This window comes from Electrona antarctica (genome assembly GCF_951216825.1).
Source record: "Electrona antarctica genome assembly, chromosome: 23".
Classification (NCBI taxonomy): domain Eukaryota; kingdom Metazoa; phylum Chordata; class Actinopteri; order Myctophiformes; family Myctophidae; genus Electrona; species Electrona antarctica.
The window spans coordinates 3834189-3853541 of NC_136804.1; the positions used below are offsets into that span (position 1 = coordinate 3834189).

The window sequence follows — 19353 nt, forward strand, 5'->3', positions numbered from 1 at the left end:
CTCTCTCGTGCGTAAAAGGAAAAAAAAAAAAAACACTTGTCTTTTCAATAGGCCATTAAACGTTCAAATCGAATCAAAAGAAATCCTTATTTCCGGAGGTTATTGAAGTTATATCAATCGATAAAATGTGATGCAACATATGGTTATTGGATTAAAATAATGGAAGCAATTCACGGGGACAAATGAAGGCATGCGTAAAGGGATTCCCAAGGGGACCCGGACCCCCCCCCCCCCCAAAGGTCCGCAGGGACCCCCACCCGACCCCCTACCCCACAGGGGGAGGCGGTCGGGTGGGGGGGGGGGGGGGGGGGGAGCACACAAATAGGATGGAGGGAAGGAGGGAGAGAGGCAGATGCGAGCACGAGCGCCCGTTCTCCGACGCACGGGTGAAACGCCGACAAAAACAGGCCCCCGTCGAGACGATGGGCAATCGTCGCGACAAAACAGGCCCCCGTCGAGACGATGGGCAATCGTCGCGACGACTCAGAAACGCCGACAAAAACAGGCCCCCGTCGAGACGATGGGCAATCGTCGCGACGAGTCAGGCGCCCGTCGAGACGATGGGCACCTGTGGCGACCCGTCGGGACGAGTCAGGCACCCGCGACGATGGGCACTCGTTGCGACGACTCAGACAGCCGTCGAAGCGACCCGTCGCGGTCGCAAGTGGAGCTCGCTGTCTCTCCAAAAATCTCACAAATCGTTACACAGTATCTCTATGGTCATGTGCTCAAGTCGGATCTGTCCGATATTTCATATTCCATCCTAATTGGCTATAATTGGCTTTCACAGTTTGCAAGATTGCCCCGTTTTGAACAAAAGCCTCAAATCATGAACGCAGCATGCAATTTACGTGAAATCTTTCACACATTTTCTTACTAGGCTGAGGAATATATCCCACCCTTTTCACATTGGCCTGTTATAGCGCCACCAACAGGTTGATTTTTGCAAAACACATTTTTGGAACAAAAACATGTTTATATTAATCCTAAACATTTTGCCAAACATCTCACAGTCCTATCCTCCTGGTGGAGACCTGTGCCCAGAAGGGCACTTTTTCTAGTTATCTATGCTTAGTACAATATTTCGGGGGCATATTTAGAATGTGTGCAGGGTTGAGTATGTTGAATCTAGTTTGCAATTAATGAGGATTTAGTTGACACAATGAAATAAAATGGCGATAGTATTCCGTGTGGGGCAAACGGCCTGTCACAGCCAGATTTGGGAGAGCAGCAGCTTTGTTGTTGCGAGGAAAGCGGTAAAATTAGACTATCGTGGTTGTTTTCGTCTCAGATTTAGTCCGATGGAGCGTCACAGTATAACTCTATGGGGACACAAAAGCGACACAAAAGTAGGACCCGGAAGTATCTCTGGAGGGGGCGCTCACGTCATGGCTAAAATACTGAATTCCAACAACTCCCCTTCTTCCTCATACGGATCCTCCACCTTGGTCTGGACCACAGTCACCTTGGTCTGGACCACAGTCACCTTGGTCTGGACCACAGTCACCTTGGTCTGGACCACAGCGTTTTTCACTGCAGGAAATGAGGGAGTGATGTCCATCTCCTCCTCTGAGGCTAAAAGCCACAACACATACAGGTACATCAGCACCAATATGATCACATTCCAACCCACTGATCCTGCATTAAAGCTGCTATAAGCAATAATGTCAACATTTTAATGACTTTTTTTCTTTTTTTTTCTTTTCTTCAGACAGCCACCAGGTAGAACGCTCCCCAAAACAATTTTGTCTCTGGGACACATCTAGGGGACGCAATCTGCATTCAAAGATGTTCCTAGAAGATTTTCATTGGTCGAGACAAATCAGGAAGCAGACAGGCAAATCGACCAATGACAAAGCTTTTTTTTGGCTGTCTGAATACAAAAAAGAAAAAAAAAAAGGTCATTCAAATTTTGACATATTATTGCTTATAGCAGCTTTAACTGCCATCATCAATGGAAAAGGTGACATCACCCACCCAAATAAGGATGTCAAGGCTATTAATGTTGATTTCCTCAATCAAAATCACTTTCATACTAGTGTGTAACTGATCAAAGTTGTAAAGTCATGTCAATAAAGTCTGTTCTCCATTCACATAAAAGCAGGAGGTCCAGTAGTTCTCATACATGTTTTCAAACAACGAAGAGCATTATTTACCAGAATCATCGTCTTCATCATCATCATCTTCACTCTCTGGCTTTAAAGAATAATAGACACATGAGAATAAGAGACAATGTAATACAATTGTAAACCACTTAGGCCACTTTCCACCCATTCAGTTGCAAAAAAATAAATACAAAATAAATAATTGCAATAATTAACCCTAGAACACTATAATGTTACACCATCACTAAACACGGGTATATTATACCCAATGTAAAATATTCCATAAAAGATTGTTCTCATCAAAATATATTGAAGTACAGCAATACATGGCAACTTGAGGTACTCTTCTTTAATGTCATCACAAAAAAGCGAAAAACATATCTCATGGGGTTTCAATCGGTGAAAAACGTGCATTTTATTTGAAAGAATATTCAAAAAAATAATAAATGGAGCTGGGAACTTCTCCTTTGGTCCACCCATTCCTGGGACATGAGAGAATGGTAAATTGGTAATATATAATGGACTTTGAGTTCTTTTGCTTGCTGTGACAGGGCTGCTCTGTCTAGGAGTGTATTTTGTCAAACAACATACGTCTTGCTCTTTGTCTACCGAGCCATCTTCGTTCCTACTCTCACCTATGGTGATGAAGTGTGGGTCTGTGACCAAAAGAATTAGGCCGCAAATACAAGCGGCCAAAATGAGTTTTCTTCGACGGGTGGCTGGCATCTCCCTTAGAGATAGGGTGAGAAGATAGGCGGTCCGGGCATCTGGTTAGGATGCCTCTCGGGCGTCTCCCTAGGGAGGTCCTCGAGGCACGTCCCACTGGGAGGAGACCCCGGGGCAGGCCAAGGCGCAGCTGGAGGGAACACATCGACTCACTGGCCTTGGAACTTCTCGGGATCCCCCAGGAGGAAGTCACTAATGTTGCTCTGGAGAGGGAAGTCTGGAGCACTCTGGTGGAGCTGTTGCAACCGCGACGCAACTACGGATAAGCGGTTGAAGATGGATAGATGGATGGACATAATATGCTATATAGTTAGCCTACATAGTGATGCTTTAAAAACGTGATTTGTAACACTTTTTGCAATGTGATGTAATGGCTGAGTTTCACTGTGAACATAGATATTCCGTGCATAGATGTGCCACGCAATGGTAGGCCTGAGGCCTGAAGTGGTAGGCCTCAGGCCTACCATACCGGCCTGACCGGTCAATAAAAGAATGCTGAATTAACTAGCTTATTGGTAACTTTGACTGCACAATAGCCTCCCATTTAACCGCCTATATTTAGTAACACACAATCAAATGTTATTCTATTTAATCCACTTGCACAATGGGACAGTAGTGTTTTCATATAGGCCTACATGTACCTTGCTGACATCACTTCGCCTCTGAAATTTAATTTAATAGTATTTGGACTGCTGGACAGCTAACAGTAGGCTCTCTTCACTCTTGAAAAAATGTGTGTGTGTGTGTGTATGTGTGTGTGTGTGTGTGTGTGTGTGTGTGTGTGTGTGTGTGTGTGTGTGTGTGTGTGTGTGTATATGGCAATTTAATACTACGGCCACATGTTGACAGGTGTGTGTAGGCTAAAGAACAGGTTTGCTTCTAAATGTATTCATGCAGGAGGCCTTACGTGCGCAATGATGACAGGTATGGCTGTGCTCTAGTTGTCTGGTTGTCTATTTCTACGTTGTTTGACAGTGTTTCCCAATAAAGGACATAGTGTCTGATTGGCTAATAGCCAATTAGGCTGCACACAGGTTTCTGTGTGCGGCCTAGAGGGGTGTGTTCAAGCTATGTGCAACACAACATTTCTTTGGGAAACCCAGCCATTGTCTGTCAATGAATATGAATGGCAATACAAGTTAACTCTAGTCGTGTATATTTAAAAATCATTTAAATAATATGAATTCAGTCTTAGTACCTTCTTCACGTGACGCTCCATGTAGCCAAGGCAGGCCTCTTGAACACCCGTGACATCCAACAAGGTGGATGCTGCCAGCAGGGCCTAGACCAAAGAAAACATTATGTGTAAGCAGTACAGATGCAGGACAAAAACACAGACAATTAATATGGTTTATGATGATATATCATACATTACCTGCACATTTTTCAAGGAGATGGACACTGTCGAGGTGTAGGCGTAGTTCAACAATGTGTCCAACACCTCAGGTTCCATATCACAGATGTGGAGCTTTTCCTGTGTGCACTCCATCGGGACAGATCTGAACATAGCCTGTGCAGGTTGAAAAGGTAAAGTTAGTTCCATTAAGGTGGAAGCCAAGTCAGAAATGAAGGTCATTCCCTGAACAGCAGCAGATCAATGTATGTTGTACATTTACAAAGTAGGTGCTAAATGAGGCTAGTAAGGCTCGATGGCAGGGGAACTCCTGTCCCCCACAGCTCAAAATCACATCACACAAGTAACAGTTGAGTCGTAGCCTGTTGAGGCCCTCTAAGACCTTGCCTGGATGGCAGGGATCCAACATCTCTGGGCTATATTGGTGTATAAAGGTGCAAAAGAGAACATGTCTTGTCAACCCATTACATTTCAAAAGAAGATATAAAGTATATAAGAGTATAATAATGATGTATTGTCGATATGGTGGATTGAAAACGGTGTGTGTGTGTGTGTGTGTGTGTGTGTGTGTGTGTGTGTGTGTGTGTGTGTGTGTGCAAACGTTGGTGGCAGCTTTACAACATCTAAAGCTAAGAGCGACTTTTTATTCAAATTGAACTGCAGACATTTATGCAAGCAATGCTTGCAAAGCTCGTTCTAACCAAGGTTTACAAGCTACCAGAGCAAGTGAATCCAGCCCTGAAACAGACACACCTGGGTGTCCAACATTGCCCCTTGCACAAAAGATTCTTGCCAGATTAATTGATATTGTCTTATGGCTCATACACACTGCACGATATTTGCTCCGATTATGCTGTCTGGGCCCATTTTTGGCGCTCACCGACAAAACTCCCGATCTGACGCAAGATCGGGCTTTGATCGCCGAGGTTTTGCTCGCCGTGTGTGAAAGGCTCTGCGAGAAGATATAGCGCGGATAAAAGTTCTCTCCGACGCCTTCCCGACGATGTTTCCAAGATGTAACATCCTGTCTCGTTGCAGCCCACGTAGGCTACACGCTCTCACAAACATTTCGCTGTGTAGCCTGGCTAGAGAGAGTGAGAGAGAGAGAAAGAGAGGCACACTGTCCTGTGTCGGTCTCGCACTTTTATTACGGTATCCTGCACGTGCATGAGATGTCAAAAGGAATTGGAATAAAAAACAAATGATGTAGCAGCCTATATCGGGTCTGGATCGCTCAAGTTCAAGTTCAAGTTCTTGAGCTTAGCCCAGATACCCTGGGTAAATATAGTAATCATTTCATTTCATTTCATCGCATCTTGGTGAACTTCAACTCTTGCAGTGTGTGAGGCCTAGTCGGCCCAACCGATATAATGACAGTCAATAAAAAAAAATACAACCTTAAATCTCCTACAGTGTGTAGGGACCATTAGTAGTAACTGGTTAAACAACAGTGCCCTCTTCTGGTGAGCTAAGAGGTTCAGAGGTGGGTGGATGGCCATTGTTACCTGAAGAAGACCCATACCCCTTATGAAATGTTCTCATCCATAATAAATATATTTCCTGTGGGAGCTACGAAACAGTGTTCGGACTACTTCTCCTTCTCCTGATGGACATTGTTCACAATGAGGGAAGAGAGTTTCCATGAATGGATTCAATTAAAACACATCTCTAGTGATACTCAAGTTTGTAAGAATTGGTTAAACAAAAATAGCCAATCTACAAATCACAACGACGGATTGTAAAGTGTGTAGATCGAGCCAATAGCCTGTCAAATAGTAATAGTGCATAATGACTCCATTGGACCCTCAAACTGTATGCTAAAGCAGCTAACTTCACCCCTTCTCCCACTCGCCTCTCATGCAAGAATCTGACAACTTTGATGAGGCAGTATTGCTTTATTTTGATTTTTTTCCCCCTGAAAAATGTTTATTTTTCATTTCCTGAAAAAATGAACATTTTGGAGTTAGCTGGTTAATGCAACAGCAGACACCTTACATTAAATACAAGCACATTTGGGCCACATTTCTAACATAAAACGTTGGTGTACTCAACATGTCCGGGTTCATATTCTGGCTAGTGGACTATAAGGGGGGAAGGGAGAATGCAGATTTTACAGGGGCCAGTTGCGAATTGCAGCAGGCCTACAATGTAATGAAGGATGAATCACACACAATGTTACCGCCAACTAATGTTAGTGCCAACTAATGCTTAGCATAGCTCATGGTCCATAGCTTTGATTACTTTTCCATTAAAAGTCCTTGAGGCTATTTGACCATAGGCTTATCCATAGGCTATACTTACATAGTAGCCTAAAAAACAATGATGACGTCTGTAAACACAGACACTGTAAGTAAACAAACGTAATATATGGATATAATTTATGTAAACATGATTAAAACAATGTTCAGCAATAACTGAAGTAGCCGCCCTACATCACAACACAGCATTACACAACAGACAACACTAGACTGCACACAACACATGTTGTCAAACGACGAACAGTGGTCCACAACTTTGTGACTTTTGTCAAACAATAACGTAGGAGAACAGCCAGATAAAGAATAAATAATATAAAGGTTAACTCACTCACGTCAGTGAAAGAATTGAGTGTGCTCGCTCGCTAAACTGCAGCAGAAAAGACACATAGGCCTAACAGGTGCTATGACAGTATGAAACAAGTTAAAACAATTGCACGTATGCATGTTATTAGTATAGATAGATGATTCACTCCACCAGTAGATGGAGCCATTGATCTACTGCTCCCAGAAGGGAATTAACACAGAATCGTTCACAAAAAGAAAAATCCTTTCTCTCTCTATGAAGACTATATTAAAGGCTTTCAGTACATATGTATTTACAAAACATTAAAATACATTTAATATGAAGATTTTAAAATTACAAAAATATTATATTAATCAATATGTGTTTATGCAGGGCTACTCAACTTAAGATGGCTCAGGGGCCAATCAGCAGTCCAATTAAGGGCTGCAAGCTAAAATGTCAATATTATTTTGAAACGTGTACAAATGTATTTTGTAACAGACCACACGATTAGTCTAAAAATGAAGGAAACCAAGTAAAAAGCCACATTTAAATCTATCAGGCCATTTCATTACTGGGTTAGTAGTACACACACTGCATGTGTCGTTTAAACGCAGACGTGGTCAGTCTGCTAACCGCCTGGGACCGATCTATGGCTGTGTAATTGGAATACATGCATGTATTACATGTATGCATGTAAGATGATATCACAGACATTCTAGAGCTACAGTATTAACAAAATTGGGAAGGTGATTATTAGGAAAGCAACACAATAGTGCCACACAATATTGTTGGCTGCTATAGGAGAGTCACAGAAAAAGTGAAATCAATAGTCACATGTCCAACGGACAAGTACAATTTGAATGTATAGGCCTACTTGTCCGGAAAGATGTATTACTTGTCCCGGACAACCGGACAGGCCTTAAAGGACAACTTTAGTCTGGGTTTTTTCAACCAAGGTTCATGTTTTAGGTTGTTATTAGAGAAAGTAAAAGATGTGTCTTCATTTTTTTCATTTGCTATACTTTCTTTCGTTTTAGAGATTTTAGCTATTTTTGACAGGGGGCAGGGAATTCAAACATGTTATGGTGATTTCTTTATTAATTTTTACTATATGACGTGTCAAACTAGGGGGTTTTCATGATTCTGAATCCATTCCAAGCATTAGTTTTGCATGAAATACACTCCTTGGCCTAAAAACGGCCAAACGAACATTGAACTAAAAACAAACATTAAACCTACACAAATAAAAAGTATGTCATCATGACATCACAGGTTAATCTCTATTCCTTAAGCTTTTGGGCCTGTTGCTCCCCGGGTAAAAGGGTTTCAACTTGGATGCATGCAGATAGCATTAAAGATAGGTTGCTTGTGGCTAGCGGGTTCGTCGCTCTGCTCCAGCTAAACTATCGATAGGAATATGAACCAACCAAGTGGAGTCCACCTTGTTAAACTGGAGTTTCCACTGCATATTTATCTCAACATTAAATATGAAGACGGAGTGATTTATATAGTGCTGTCTTTTTGTTATATATATTTAATCTTACTGTCAACTTCCTCATGTGTTGTTCAGCACAATAGTTTCTCCTTCTGATTAAAAACGGTTTAAAGGCAGAATAAAATGCATTAGAGACGTCTGAATGTGGATTTATTCATCACTATGCATGTAAGACAGTGAATGTGGATTTATTCATCACTATGCATGTAAGACAGTGAATGTGGATTTATTCATCACTATGCATGTAAGACAGTGAATGTGGATTTATTCATCACTATGCATGTAAGACAGTGAATGTGAAAGAATAACGGCAAGTCACCTCATGCACTTCAACTTATTGTATTAAACTAGATATTAGCCACACTAATTCAAACACACTGCAGCTTTCTTAAAACAAAAAATGAGGAAAACTAGGTAAGCATGCAAGTTTATAAAGTGCAGTGTAGACTAGAACATAAATAATTGACACATTGAAAAGATGCTGTAATGTAACAGAGTCAGATATTCACAAGGTAGTGCAATAGGTATTCACAATGTTGGTGAGAGTCATTAAGAGGAGCAAATAGTGACCACAAGGGGGTTCCACTGTGCCTCAAGCCTGTTATTCAACAGGGTGCTCCTTCTAACCCAGCAAATAGTGAGGTTTTGTGTGTGTTTAGGTGTCATTCATCACATTGTTGTTAGTTTAAAGCTGCACTCAACATGCAATACTGTCTCTGTCCAAAATCAGCAAAAGTAGCAGTTCTACAAGCTCAAAAGTCAAAACGCATTGATTTGCGGCGTTTTGAGCTTGTGGATCTGCTACTTTTGATGCTTTTGTGACACTGTTGTATGACCAATTAGGTTGTTAAATTACGAAAACAAAAAACTGATAAGAGATTTCTGCCAGAGAGGTTTCTGGCCAACAGCAACGATATATCCTCCCTGGGATTTCAATGTGCATCCTACAGCATGACCTCACTTGACCAACATTTCCTAGTGGATTTATCAACTCACACCTGTGTTGAGGAGGTGCTGACCACACCTGGTAGCCTATAATAATGTTGCACAACTCTTAGCTCACGATGCAAACATGTGGTTAAAAAGGGACAGCAAACCAACGTGTTGATGGAAGCATTGGTTTCCTGTACCTTTTCAAATACATGTTTGCATCGTGTGTGTGTGGCCTCCTCCTCAAAGTGGCACTATACGTATGTATCTCTTTATTATGAATATATGGGCATGTTGTCCAATCTGTATGGTAGAACATGTTAATATAACTTATACATTGGGGCGCTTGTATTTGGTCTCCCTGCTCCTCTATTGAGATATTTAATCCACGATGTAGGCATTTAGCAGATGAAGAGCCACACACGAGTCCCACAGTGTGATTACTTTGGGACCCAGTTGTAAAGCTACGGCTGCTATCGTAGGCTATCGTATGCCCACCCTCTGCACACACCCTGCTTACACGCCTCACAGTGTGACTCCTCATGGGGGCGGCCGTCAAGCTTTCTTTTGAAGTGCTCCTTTTTGGCCGGCATTGCATCGTAGAACTCGACCCCGATCTTCTCCATCAGGTGATCCAGGAGGACGTTAATGTCGGCGGGGGAGAAGCGCGCCTCCTCCATCGGGGCGTCGCTGCACTCCTTGCAGTTCTGGCGTAGATGCCTCACCTTGACGGTTCCCTGGCGGCCCAGCAGGCGCATGTGGAACACCACCATGGCCCGGCTCGTCGACCAACATCTCCTGCACTTGGAGCAGCTGAACCTTTTTAAGAGAGAGGATCAATGTTTTATTGTTGTAACTGACTGCCGGTGTGCCAAACACGAATTTCCATTTTATGTAAATTGAATGGACAATAAAGTTTTCTTTATCTTTTTATCTTTATCTTTATCAATGCATTTGTTGTTGTTATTGTTGTTGTTTTATTGATATGTTTTAATGGTTGCCAAACTGGGGGTCGGGACCCCCACATTATTTTGGGGGGTCTCCAGGCGATTATAGCTTAATGTGTAACATTGCTTTCTCACTCAACAGTAAAATAATAATAATAATAATAATAATAATACAAAATCCAGTAAGCTAGTGCATATAAGATATCTGCACATCTATAAAGTGACAATGAAATTACTATTTAATACCAAATTGGCCAATTTGTCAAAATAGCTGATCAACAAGCTTATATATTATTGTATTTTCACAATGTTTATCTGTGGAGCCCAGTCAAACTTGAATGCCTTGAATGTTTGTCAGGGGGGGTCCTCAGTTCAAATATGCTTATTTTGGGGAGTCGCATCCTGAAACGTTTGGGAACTTTGGTTTTATTGACATAGGATATGACCATGCTGTACATATTGGCCATGTTGTACATATTGGCACACACACACACACACACACACACACACACACACACACACACAGCCTAAATAAGAAAGTACATACTGTATATAGGCCACTGACCTTGCAAATGCACCCTTTTTATATTCTTCCCAGCCAAAAGATGGTTTGGTCGGCACAATACTATCATCAAACTCCAAACGCCAAGGCAGACGCCAAGAGTCACCTAGGTTGAGCTTTGCAGCCTTTGCCTGGAAAATGCGCATCCAATCCCCTGACATGATTAGATTGGTTATTATATATATTATAGAAAGTAGGTTATTGTGTAACTTCTCCAGGTGTGTGTGGGTGTGTGCTGTCTGCAATTACTGCATCTTATTATAAGCACTCAGGCAGTGCACTGTTGACAGATTTTGTGACCAGGTCTATGAGTGGTTGTGTTTTGGGGAAAATGAAACTAATAGATTTCCATAGGTTTCTGTTTCAGTTTCAGTTTATTTTCTCATGCTGTCTGCATCATAAATTCTATTGCTGATAATAGAAATTCTATTGCTAATAAGACAAATATGCCTTAAAACATTATACATGCCCTCTACAACAAAAAATAAAATAATAAAAACACCTTAAATATTTATTTATTTCATAAATAGAGAATCTTTCACTCAATAGGAACTGCTCCTGTCGCAAGTTGATGATGTCATAATTATGTCCATGTGTGGTCTAGCCATGTGGAATATATGGAATGCACATGCTAATAAAAAATCACACCCGTGTGAACGGAGTGGTGAAACTACACATTTATTGTTATAGTTACTGTCAGTGACGTCACATACTAACCATAGCAACCATGCTCACCCGTACAGGCACAAACACACACGGGTACTAACAAAGCCAGTTGTTGGAGTGGTTTGCACCACTCAAAAACAACTTAATACTTCCTATGGTTAATATGAGCATCAAAGCAATATTTTAAATACTTTTTATTAGCACGTGCATTCCATTTATTCCATAGGGCTGGACACACATGGACATATGACATCATCAACTTCGACAGGAGCAGTTCATATTGAGTGAAATATTCTCTATTTATGAAATAAATAAAATATTTAAGTTTGTATTATTTTATTTTAGTAATAGAGGGAAAGTAGGCATATAATGTTTTAAGGTATATTTGTCTTATTAGCCAGGGATCCTTTTAAGATTAAACATTTGTCATGGGTTGAATCAATATTAACAATCAGTATTCTAATGAATAAAGATATGAATTATTTCTGTGATTGTGAGAGCAATTTACATTTATTTTTCCTGTATAGCCTATTTGTCTCCCAGGGGAAAACCTAAAAACAGTTCAACTTGTTGCATGGCAACAGCATCTATAATAACACCTGCAGGCCTACTCTAGTCTTAGGCCGGCTTTAGACTGCAGTCACATAAAGTCAAACCCGATTCAAATCCGTTTTATTCTCAAATCCGATCTTTTGGCCCGGTCATTCACACTACCGTTTGCAAGTAACCAGATCCGATCTGTGCATTCAGACTGATTTTAACAACTCAACGCAAAGCCGTCCTGCATCGACATATCTGCTTTGGTTACCGTGGTAACCAACAACAATCTAACAAAAAAGTTAGGAGCGCACACAGTAGGGAGGTGCTGACCACGGGAGATAAACTTTAAAATAGAAAGGTGAGGTCGCACAGCTCGTAGTCCCGATGCCAAAAATATTTTTTATTATACAATACATTGAGAAACAAGTATAACTGCCGTAGCAGACAACACGCAGCACCTCCGGCACCGTTTTGATGCCAAATTTTGCACACACACTCCCTGGATGCCAACGATGAACCTCGGCCAAAATTTTTCCAGAACGGCCTGTTATAGCACCACCAGGAGGCCAACTTTTGTAAAACACATTTTTTGATATTAGGCTACTCCTCCAGATTCTGTCCAAAAATCCTGCAAATCGTTACACAGTATCTCTATAGTCATGTGTCCAAGACGGATCTGTCCGATATTTCATATTCCATCCTAATTGGCTAACATTGGCTTTCAAAGTTAACAGGATTGTGTGTGCGTCTGTCCGTCTGTTCAAATCAAATCAAATCTGTTGGCCCAGTCACCATGCTGCACCTGTGATGTTCATTTTTGAGTGGTGCAAACCACTCCAGCAACTGGCTTTGTTAGTACCCGTGTGTGTTTGTGCCTGTACGGGTGAGCATGGTTGCTATGGTTAGTGTGTGACGTCAATGCACCACTCAGTTCACATGGGTGTGATTTTTTACTGACACCAAGTTTAAAATAAGAATTGAGTGCACAGAATATCAATACGGAGCAACTGAAAAACACCTTATTTCAATGGTAGTGGATGAATAGAGAGGATGTTTGTCCAACCACGAAAGGGCAACCAATGGGTTGCGAAGAGGGGCACAACCACGGGCGGGACTTGACAAAGGGTGAATTGACCAAAGTGCTGTACAGGGTGAGATAAAAAACATCAACAATTAATAACACAATAACAACAACAAAAAGCATCAACAATTATTAAAGCCACAATAACAGGAGTGCAACAAAACACAAACATTAGGTGCGATTAAAAGCCAAAGAATAGAAGTGTGTTTTAAGAAGTGATTTAAAAGACTCAACATAGATTGCATTTTTAAGTGGTGCAACCACTTCCTTTAGTGACTATGTGTGTGGGTGGGTGGCTGTCTGGCTGGCTGGGTGCGTCTGAGCACGAAAACAGCATGGTTATTTTTCACCACCTGTGCGCAACCTAACACACACACAAACACACGCACATATTAACTGTATATATGGTGATTTCGGGTGTGCCAGTACAGTACAGTACAGTACAGTACAGTACAGTACAGTACAGTACAGTACAGTACAGTACAGTACAGTACAGTACAGTACAGTACAGTACAGCACAGTGGAGGGTACAGTAGAGGGACCCCCACACGGTAACTCTGTCATTTCTCAACCGTTTCGGACATGGGGCGGCTCGCAGGAATCGGGCCGGCACCTGTGCGCAACCTAACACACACACAAACACACGCACATATTAACTGTATATATGGTGATTTCGGGTGTGCCAGTACAGTACAGTACAGTGACAGTACAGTACAGCACAGTGGAGGGTACAGTAGAGGGACCCCCACACAGTAACTCTGTCATTTCTCAACCGTTTCGGATGCGGGACGGCTCGCCGGAATCGGGCCGGCACCCTGGGTGTGTTCCTGTTGGTCTGGAACCCCCCCCCCCCCCCATGGAGTTGCACCACTTACTTCACACGGGTGTGATTTTTATGTTAAAGGACATACTATTCCAGAGCCTAGGAGCAGCAGCTGCATTTTGCACCATCTACAGGCGCTTGAGTGATGCCTGGTCGATGCCGAAGAGGAGGGAGTTGCAATAGTCCAGTCTGGATGATATGAAAGCGTGTATTGCCATCTCCAGCTCTTTAGCTGGGAGATATGGTTTTACCGTGACCAACAGTCGTAGTTGAAAAAAGCTGCTTTTAACTATGGAACTAATGTGTTTATTGAGTGTGAAGGTGAAGCCAAGGTTTTTGACGGAGGAGCGAATGTTTGAGCTGAGGCGAGGGTGAATGGAATGGTGTTATTTATGTATGGTGTGTAGTGTCAAGGCCAAATAATATGACTTCTGTTTTGTTTGAGTTCAGTTGTTTGTTGTTATATAATGCTAATCTCCGGCACCATTAAAGGAGAATTCCATGCTAGAAGGCTTTCTTACCTTTATTTGTAGTTGTTACGTCCCCACCAAAGAGGTCCAGGTGTTATTTTGTGCAAAAGCTCCTTATTGGCTATTTCCCCTACCATAAGCCCTAAATGAATTGCATTTAATTGAATGGGAATTGAATGGGGCTATGAGGTGTTGTGCTAATTCATTGAGGGCTTATGGTAGGGGAAATAGCCAATAAGGAGTTTTTGCACAAAAACACTTTTTGGTGGGGACGTAACAACTACAAAGAAAGGTAAGAAAGCCTTCTAGCATGGAATTCTCCTTTAACCCGGTCGATGCCAAATTCTGCACACACACTCCCTGGATGCCAACGATGAACCTATGCCCCACATTTTCCAGAACGGCCTGTTATAGCGCCACCAGGAGGCCGACTTTTGATATTACTCCTCCAGATTGCAGCATACAATTTACATGAAATCTTTCATGGACTTTTCTACTAGGCTGAGAAATATATCCCACCCTTTTCACGTTGGCCTGTTATAGCGCCACCTACAGGTGGATTTTTGCAAAACACATTTTTGGAACAAAATGCCTCAAATCATCCAATTGCCATCCAAGGCCTAAGAAGAAATGGCACCCTTTTCACGTTGGCCTATTATAGCGCCACCAGGAGGCCACAACCTCATCTGCCCTGGTGGAGACCTGTGCCCCGAGGGGCACTTTATCTAGTTTGAATTCTAGGTTCATGGGTAACAGGAAGGGTGGGCACCAAAACATTCTGGGCACTAGGGAAAACTGGGCACCCAAGGAACAGTGGGCACTAGGGAAATGTGGCCACCAAAACAGATTGGGCACAAGGCCTCGGAAAGGTGGGCACTACATACCCAGTAGTCTTTGCCACAATTACAATAATTATTTTTCATTGGTTGCATTGACATTTTTCATGTTCTGTTGTATCAATTATAATTTATTGACAAATATTTAAGCATGTTCTAATCATGTATACTTTACTTTACATTTAACCTCTTGATATGAGCCCCATTGCCCCCACCGGCGGGGCGATGGCTGTTTACCTCTGAACAGCACTCAATAAATAAAAAGGCCTGGTGGAGACAATGAAAAAACCATTGGGTGGGTGAAGCCATAACTTTACTGAAATATGTAATGTTTAATAATTCTAATGTTATGTAAAACCATTCCTTGTTCTTCCTTGACTACGATCATGTATTCAAGAATGTATGTAACCACTCAATCACCCAATAAAAACATATTCCTAATTATATATTTAAAAAAAAATCCCCTTGTCTTGGAAAACCACTACCCAAAATCCAAAGTCCAAAAGACTTTATAGGATTATAGACCCACAGCTCTCACTTCAGTGATTATGAAATCACTTGAAAGAATACTGTTACATGATTGATTGATTGATTCTTTATTTAAGTGTCATGCTTCCGAAGAAGCCCAGCCCATATGGACTTACAGGACACTTTTTACAGTTTACATGAACAATTACAATAAACCGACATGACGGTTTGCAAACAATGATCAATTGAATACCAAACTGACACTCCAGATCCTTACGAGGCAGATTACATAATATATAACATAAAATAAAATACCATAAAATAAAATACACCATTAGGCCTGTGACAGGAGACACATGTACCTACTTGAAGAGCTGGGATTGTCTACTCCAGGCTCTAGAAACAAACTGGGCTGTCCTAAATAATTAAATAACCAGTCTAACTTCTGTCCATCATCTTCCCAGAATAGATCAGGATTTCTTTGTTGCATTACCTCAAACAGTGGAACCCTCAAATCATCATACAGGGTACAATAAAACATACAATGGAATTCATTTTCCACATAATTCAGGTCACATACAATGCATAATCTATTCTCTTCTTCAACATCTTGTTAGTATAACAAAAGATAAATTCAACCCCTGTCAGTTTGCTTATAAAAAGGATTGCGGTACAGATACGGATGTCACACTGGTCCACTTAATTACAAAACACCTAGATAAGTCATGCAAGGGTGCTATTCTTAGACTTTTCTTCAGCTTTCAATACAATACAGTCTGATATACTAGTGTCAAAAATGGTACAGTTGGAACTGAATCCATACTTAATTCACTGGTATGCTTATTTTCTTACTATCAGAGTGCAGAGGGTGAAGGTGAACACAGCCCTCTCCTCGGCACTAAACTAATGTTGGTGCTCCCCAGGGTTGTGTGAGCTCAGCTGTACTTTTCACCCTTTATACTGACAGCTGTTGTATTGAGGTCTGAATGTCGCACTGACATACGAGACCAATACATTCTAAAATACTCCGATTTCTCTCCTAGATAGTGTTGTAATCTCTAAGTACTGGACCCTCGTCTGGTTCTGACAGACAGGTAGTGTGTGCAGGCTGGGTGGTGTGTGACAATCCTGTTGAAGTATTCCTTTGGTACAGCGACTGCGGTGGCGGGCCCGGGAGAACAATAACGCGACATGAGACAGTATCACGCTAAAGGTTCACAAAGTTTATTACACAAACAGGAACATATATAGTGCTGGATCATAATGACGTGACAATAATATGAGACAGAATAACGTGCCTACCGCTGAGATGTCTCTCGTAGTCTATCTATAAAGTATGCAACAGGACAGGCAGTACACAATACATATCAAGTACACTGTATCTCAAGTTCAAGTACATAGACTAAGATGTACTGTGCATGGACTAATTATTATAACAGATAGTTCCAGTGATCCTGGACTACACCAACACAGAGTAAACTAGAAAAAGTGACCTTCTGGGCACAGGTCTCCACCAGGAGGATAGGACTGTGTGAGATGTTTGGCAAAATGTTTAGGAGTAATATAAATAAGTAATATGTTTGCCTTTGATGGCAATTGGATGATTTGAGGCATTTTGTTCCAAAAATGTGTTTTGCAAAAATCAACCTGTTGGTGGCGCTATAACAGGCCAATGTGAAAAGGGTGGGATATATTCCTCAGCCTAGTAAGAAAATGTGTGAAAGATTTGACGTAAATTGCATGCTGCGTTCATGATTTGAGGCTTTTGTTCAAAACGGGGCAATCTTGCAAACTGTGAAAGCCAATTATAGCCAATTAGGATGGAATATGAAATATCGGACAGATCCGACTTGAGCACATGACCATAGAGATACTGTGTAACGTCTTTTGAGATTTTTGGACAGAATCTGGAGGAGTAATATCCAAAAATGTGTTTTACAAAAGTCGGCCTCCTGGTGGCGCTATAAAAGGCAGATGCGGAAAATGCAGGTCAAAGGTTTGTCCTTGGCCTCTAGGGAGTGTGCATGCAACGTTTCACGCAGATCGGTGCAGTTTTAGGTAAACAATGTGAAAAGCTGCCTCATGGTGGCGCTATAACAGGCCGTTCTGGAAAATGCGGGGCAGAGGTTCATCGTTGGCATCCAGGGAGTGTGTGTGCAAAGTTTGGCATCGACCGGGTTAACGGTGCCGGAGATTAGCTGGTAACGGACGGACGGAAGGACGGACGGACGGACGGACGGACACACACACACACGGACGGAGTGCAAAACATACTCTCTCCCCATGCCTTCGGCCTGGTGGAGACAATAAGAGTGATAACATCGCTCTCATCATTAACACAAAAAAGACAGAAGAGATGGTTTTTGGTACACCACCAGAGATACACAGATCCCCCATTACTATTCATGGTGAACAGATCAACCAGGTATGTTACAAATACCTAGGAGTAGTAATAGACCATCTGTTGTCATGGAAAGATCAGATGGATTCAGTGTGTAAGAACACAAAGCAAAGAATCTACTTCCTTCGCGTTCTAAGATCCTTCGGTGCTAAAGGCTCATTCATAGTCTGGATTTTCGGTGGTGAGGTGACCACTGCTCCGGTGGTGAGCTGACCACCGGAGTTGAAATAACGTTGAGTGGTGGTGAGTAAAAACAGAGAGAGGGGCTGGGGCGGTGGCGGTGGTTTGCTCTTCACCGCGGCTCGTGACGTCATGTTGTAGTTCGGTAGTCACCTCACCACCGAAAATCCAGACTATGTATGAGCCTTAAGTAGACAAATTCTTCTTTTGTTCTTCACTTCTGTTATTATGAGTGTTCTTCAGTACTGTAGTACCACCAGGTATGGATGTTTGTCTGCAGCCCTAAAGTCACTGCTGCAACAACTGAACATTTTGTTCAAAGATTGTTGGACAACGTACTTCAGAAACTTTATACATCCATGTATGACAACAGCATCCTAAGGTTAGCAAGGAATATCACCTCTAATACTAAACATGTGTTGTATGGAGACTATAGGTTGCTGCCTTCAGGAAGGAGATATGGTGTACCAGCATAGAATAAGGTCAGACTAAAGAGGTCCTTTGTCCACCAGTCGACTTTGAGGCTTAATCAGGAGTTGTAGTAGCCATGGGTAATCTAGGCGGTGGACAGCTGCTCTTGACTTCATGTATGTAATATTGTTTTGTTCTTTGTGTTATGTCAAATGTGTGTGTGTGTTCTGCATACTTGGCTGCTGGGTCGCAAGACAATTTTCAGTGTGAACTGACAATAAAGTACTACATCATATCATATCGAACCAAAAAATGGGTCAAAGTCAGCTAACAACAGTGTAAAATGTATTAATTTTACAAGGAATTGTACATAAAATACAGATAAATCAACTTCCAACAGACCAGAATGGCATAAACAAAACAGTTAGCAAGCCCCGTTTAGCCTACTCTATTGCATGATGGTCGCTTGTCAAAAATAACTGATCTGCACTCTATAAAGGTCACTTTTTCAGCAAGAAACACCCTCATACACTGCAGTGAATTCAACTTTAGATATCTGTTTTCCTTATCCTCAGTCAATGTCTGATTATTCTCACCTGTGTTGCCAGATGGGAAAAAAATATAATATTTGATTATTTGAAAGAAAACTATCGTACACTATCAAACCAAACAGATATATCATGGTTGTAAATATGTAATTTCACAAAAACAAGTGTCTTTATTATAAGAAAAAGCTTTGTTTCAGATGACACAAACACGTTTTCATGTAATTCGTTGGTATACAGGTCAGGTTTGGGAAGAGCCATTACCTCAG

At 41.7% G+C, this 19353-nt stretch overlaps 2 protein-coding genes across 2 annotated transcripts; both read right to left on the bottom strand.

Annotated features, from left to right (window-relative positions):
- Positions 1-1381: 1381 nt before the first annotated feature.
- Positions 1382-6914, bottom strand: LOC306916328 (uncharacterized protein; the record flags this gene model as incomplete). The annotated part of the gene is made up of 6 exons (XM_079494162.1): positions 6776-6914; positions 4207-4341; positions 4030-4113; positions 2830-3087; positions 2157-2196; positions 1382-1575 (listed from the first exon to the last, which is right to left on the bottom strand). The coding sequence occupies exons 2-6, from the start codon at positions 4336-4338 to the stop codon at positions 1382-1384; spliced, it is 708 nt and encodes a 235-aa protein (XP_079350288.1). The 5' UTR covers positions 4339-4341; positions 6776-6914.
- Positions 6915-8378: 1464 nt separating this feature from the next.
- On the bottom strand, positions 8379-13012 carry LOC306916440 (receptor-transporting protein 3-like). Its single transcript, XM_079494289.1, has 3 exons — positions 12888-13012; positions 10667-10817; positions 8379-9973 (listed from the first exon to the last, which is right to left on the bottom strand). Exons 2-3 carry the CDS (start codon positions 10807-10809, stop codon positions 9628-9630), a joined length of 489 nt encoding a protein of 162 aa, XP_079350415.1. The 5' UTR covers positions 10810-10817; positions 12888-13012; the 3' UTR covers positions 8379-9627.
- Positions 13013-19353: the final 6341 nt, after the last annotated feature.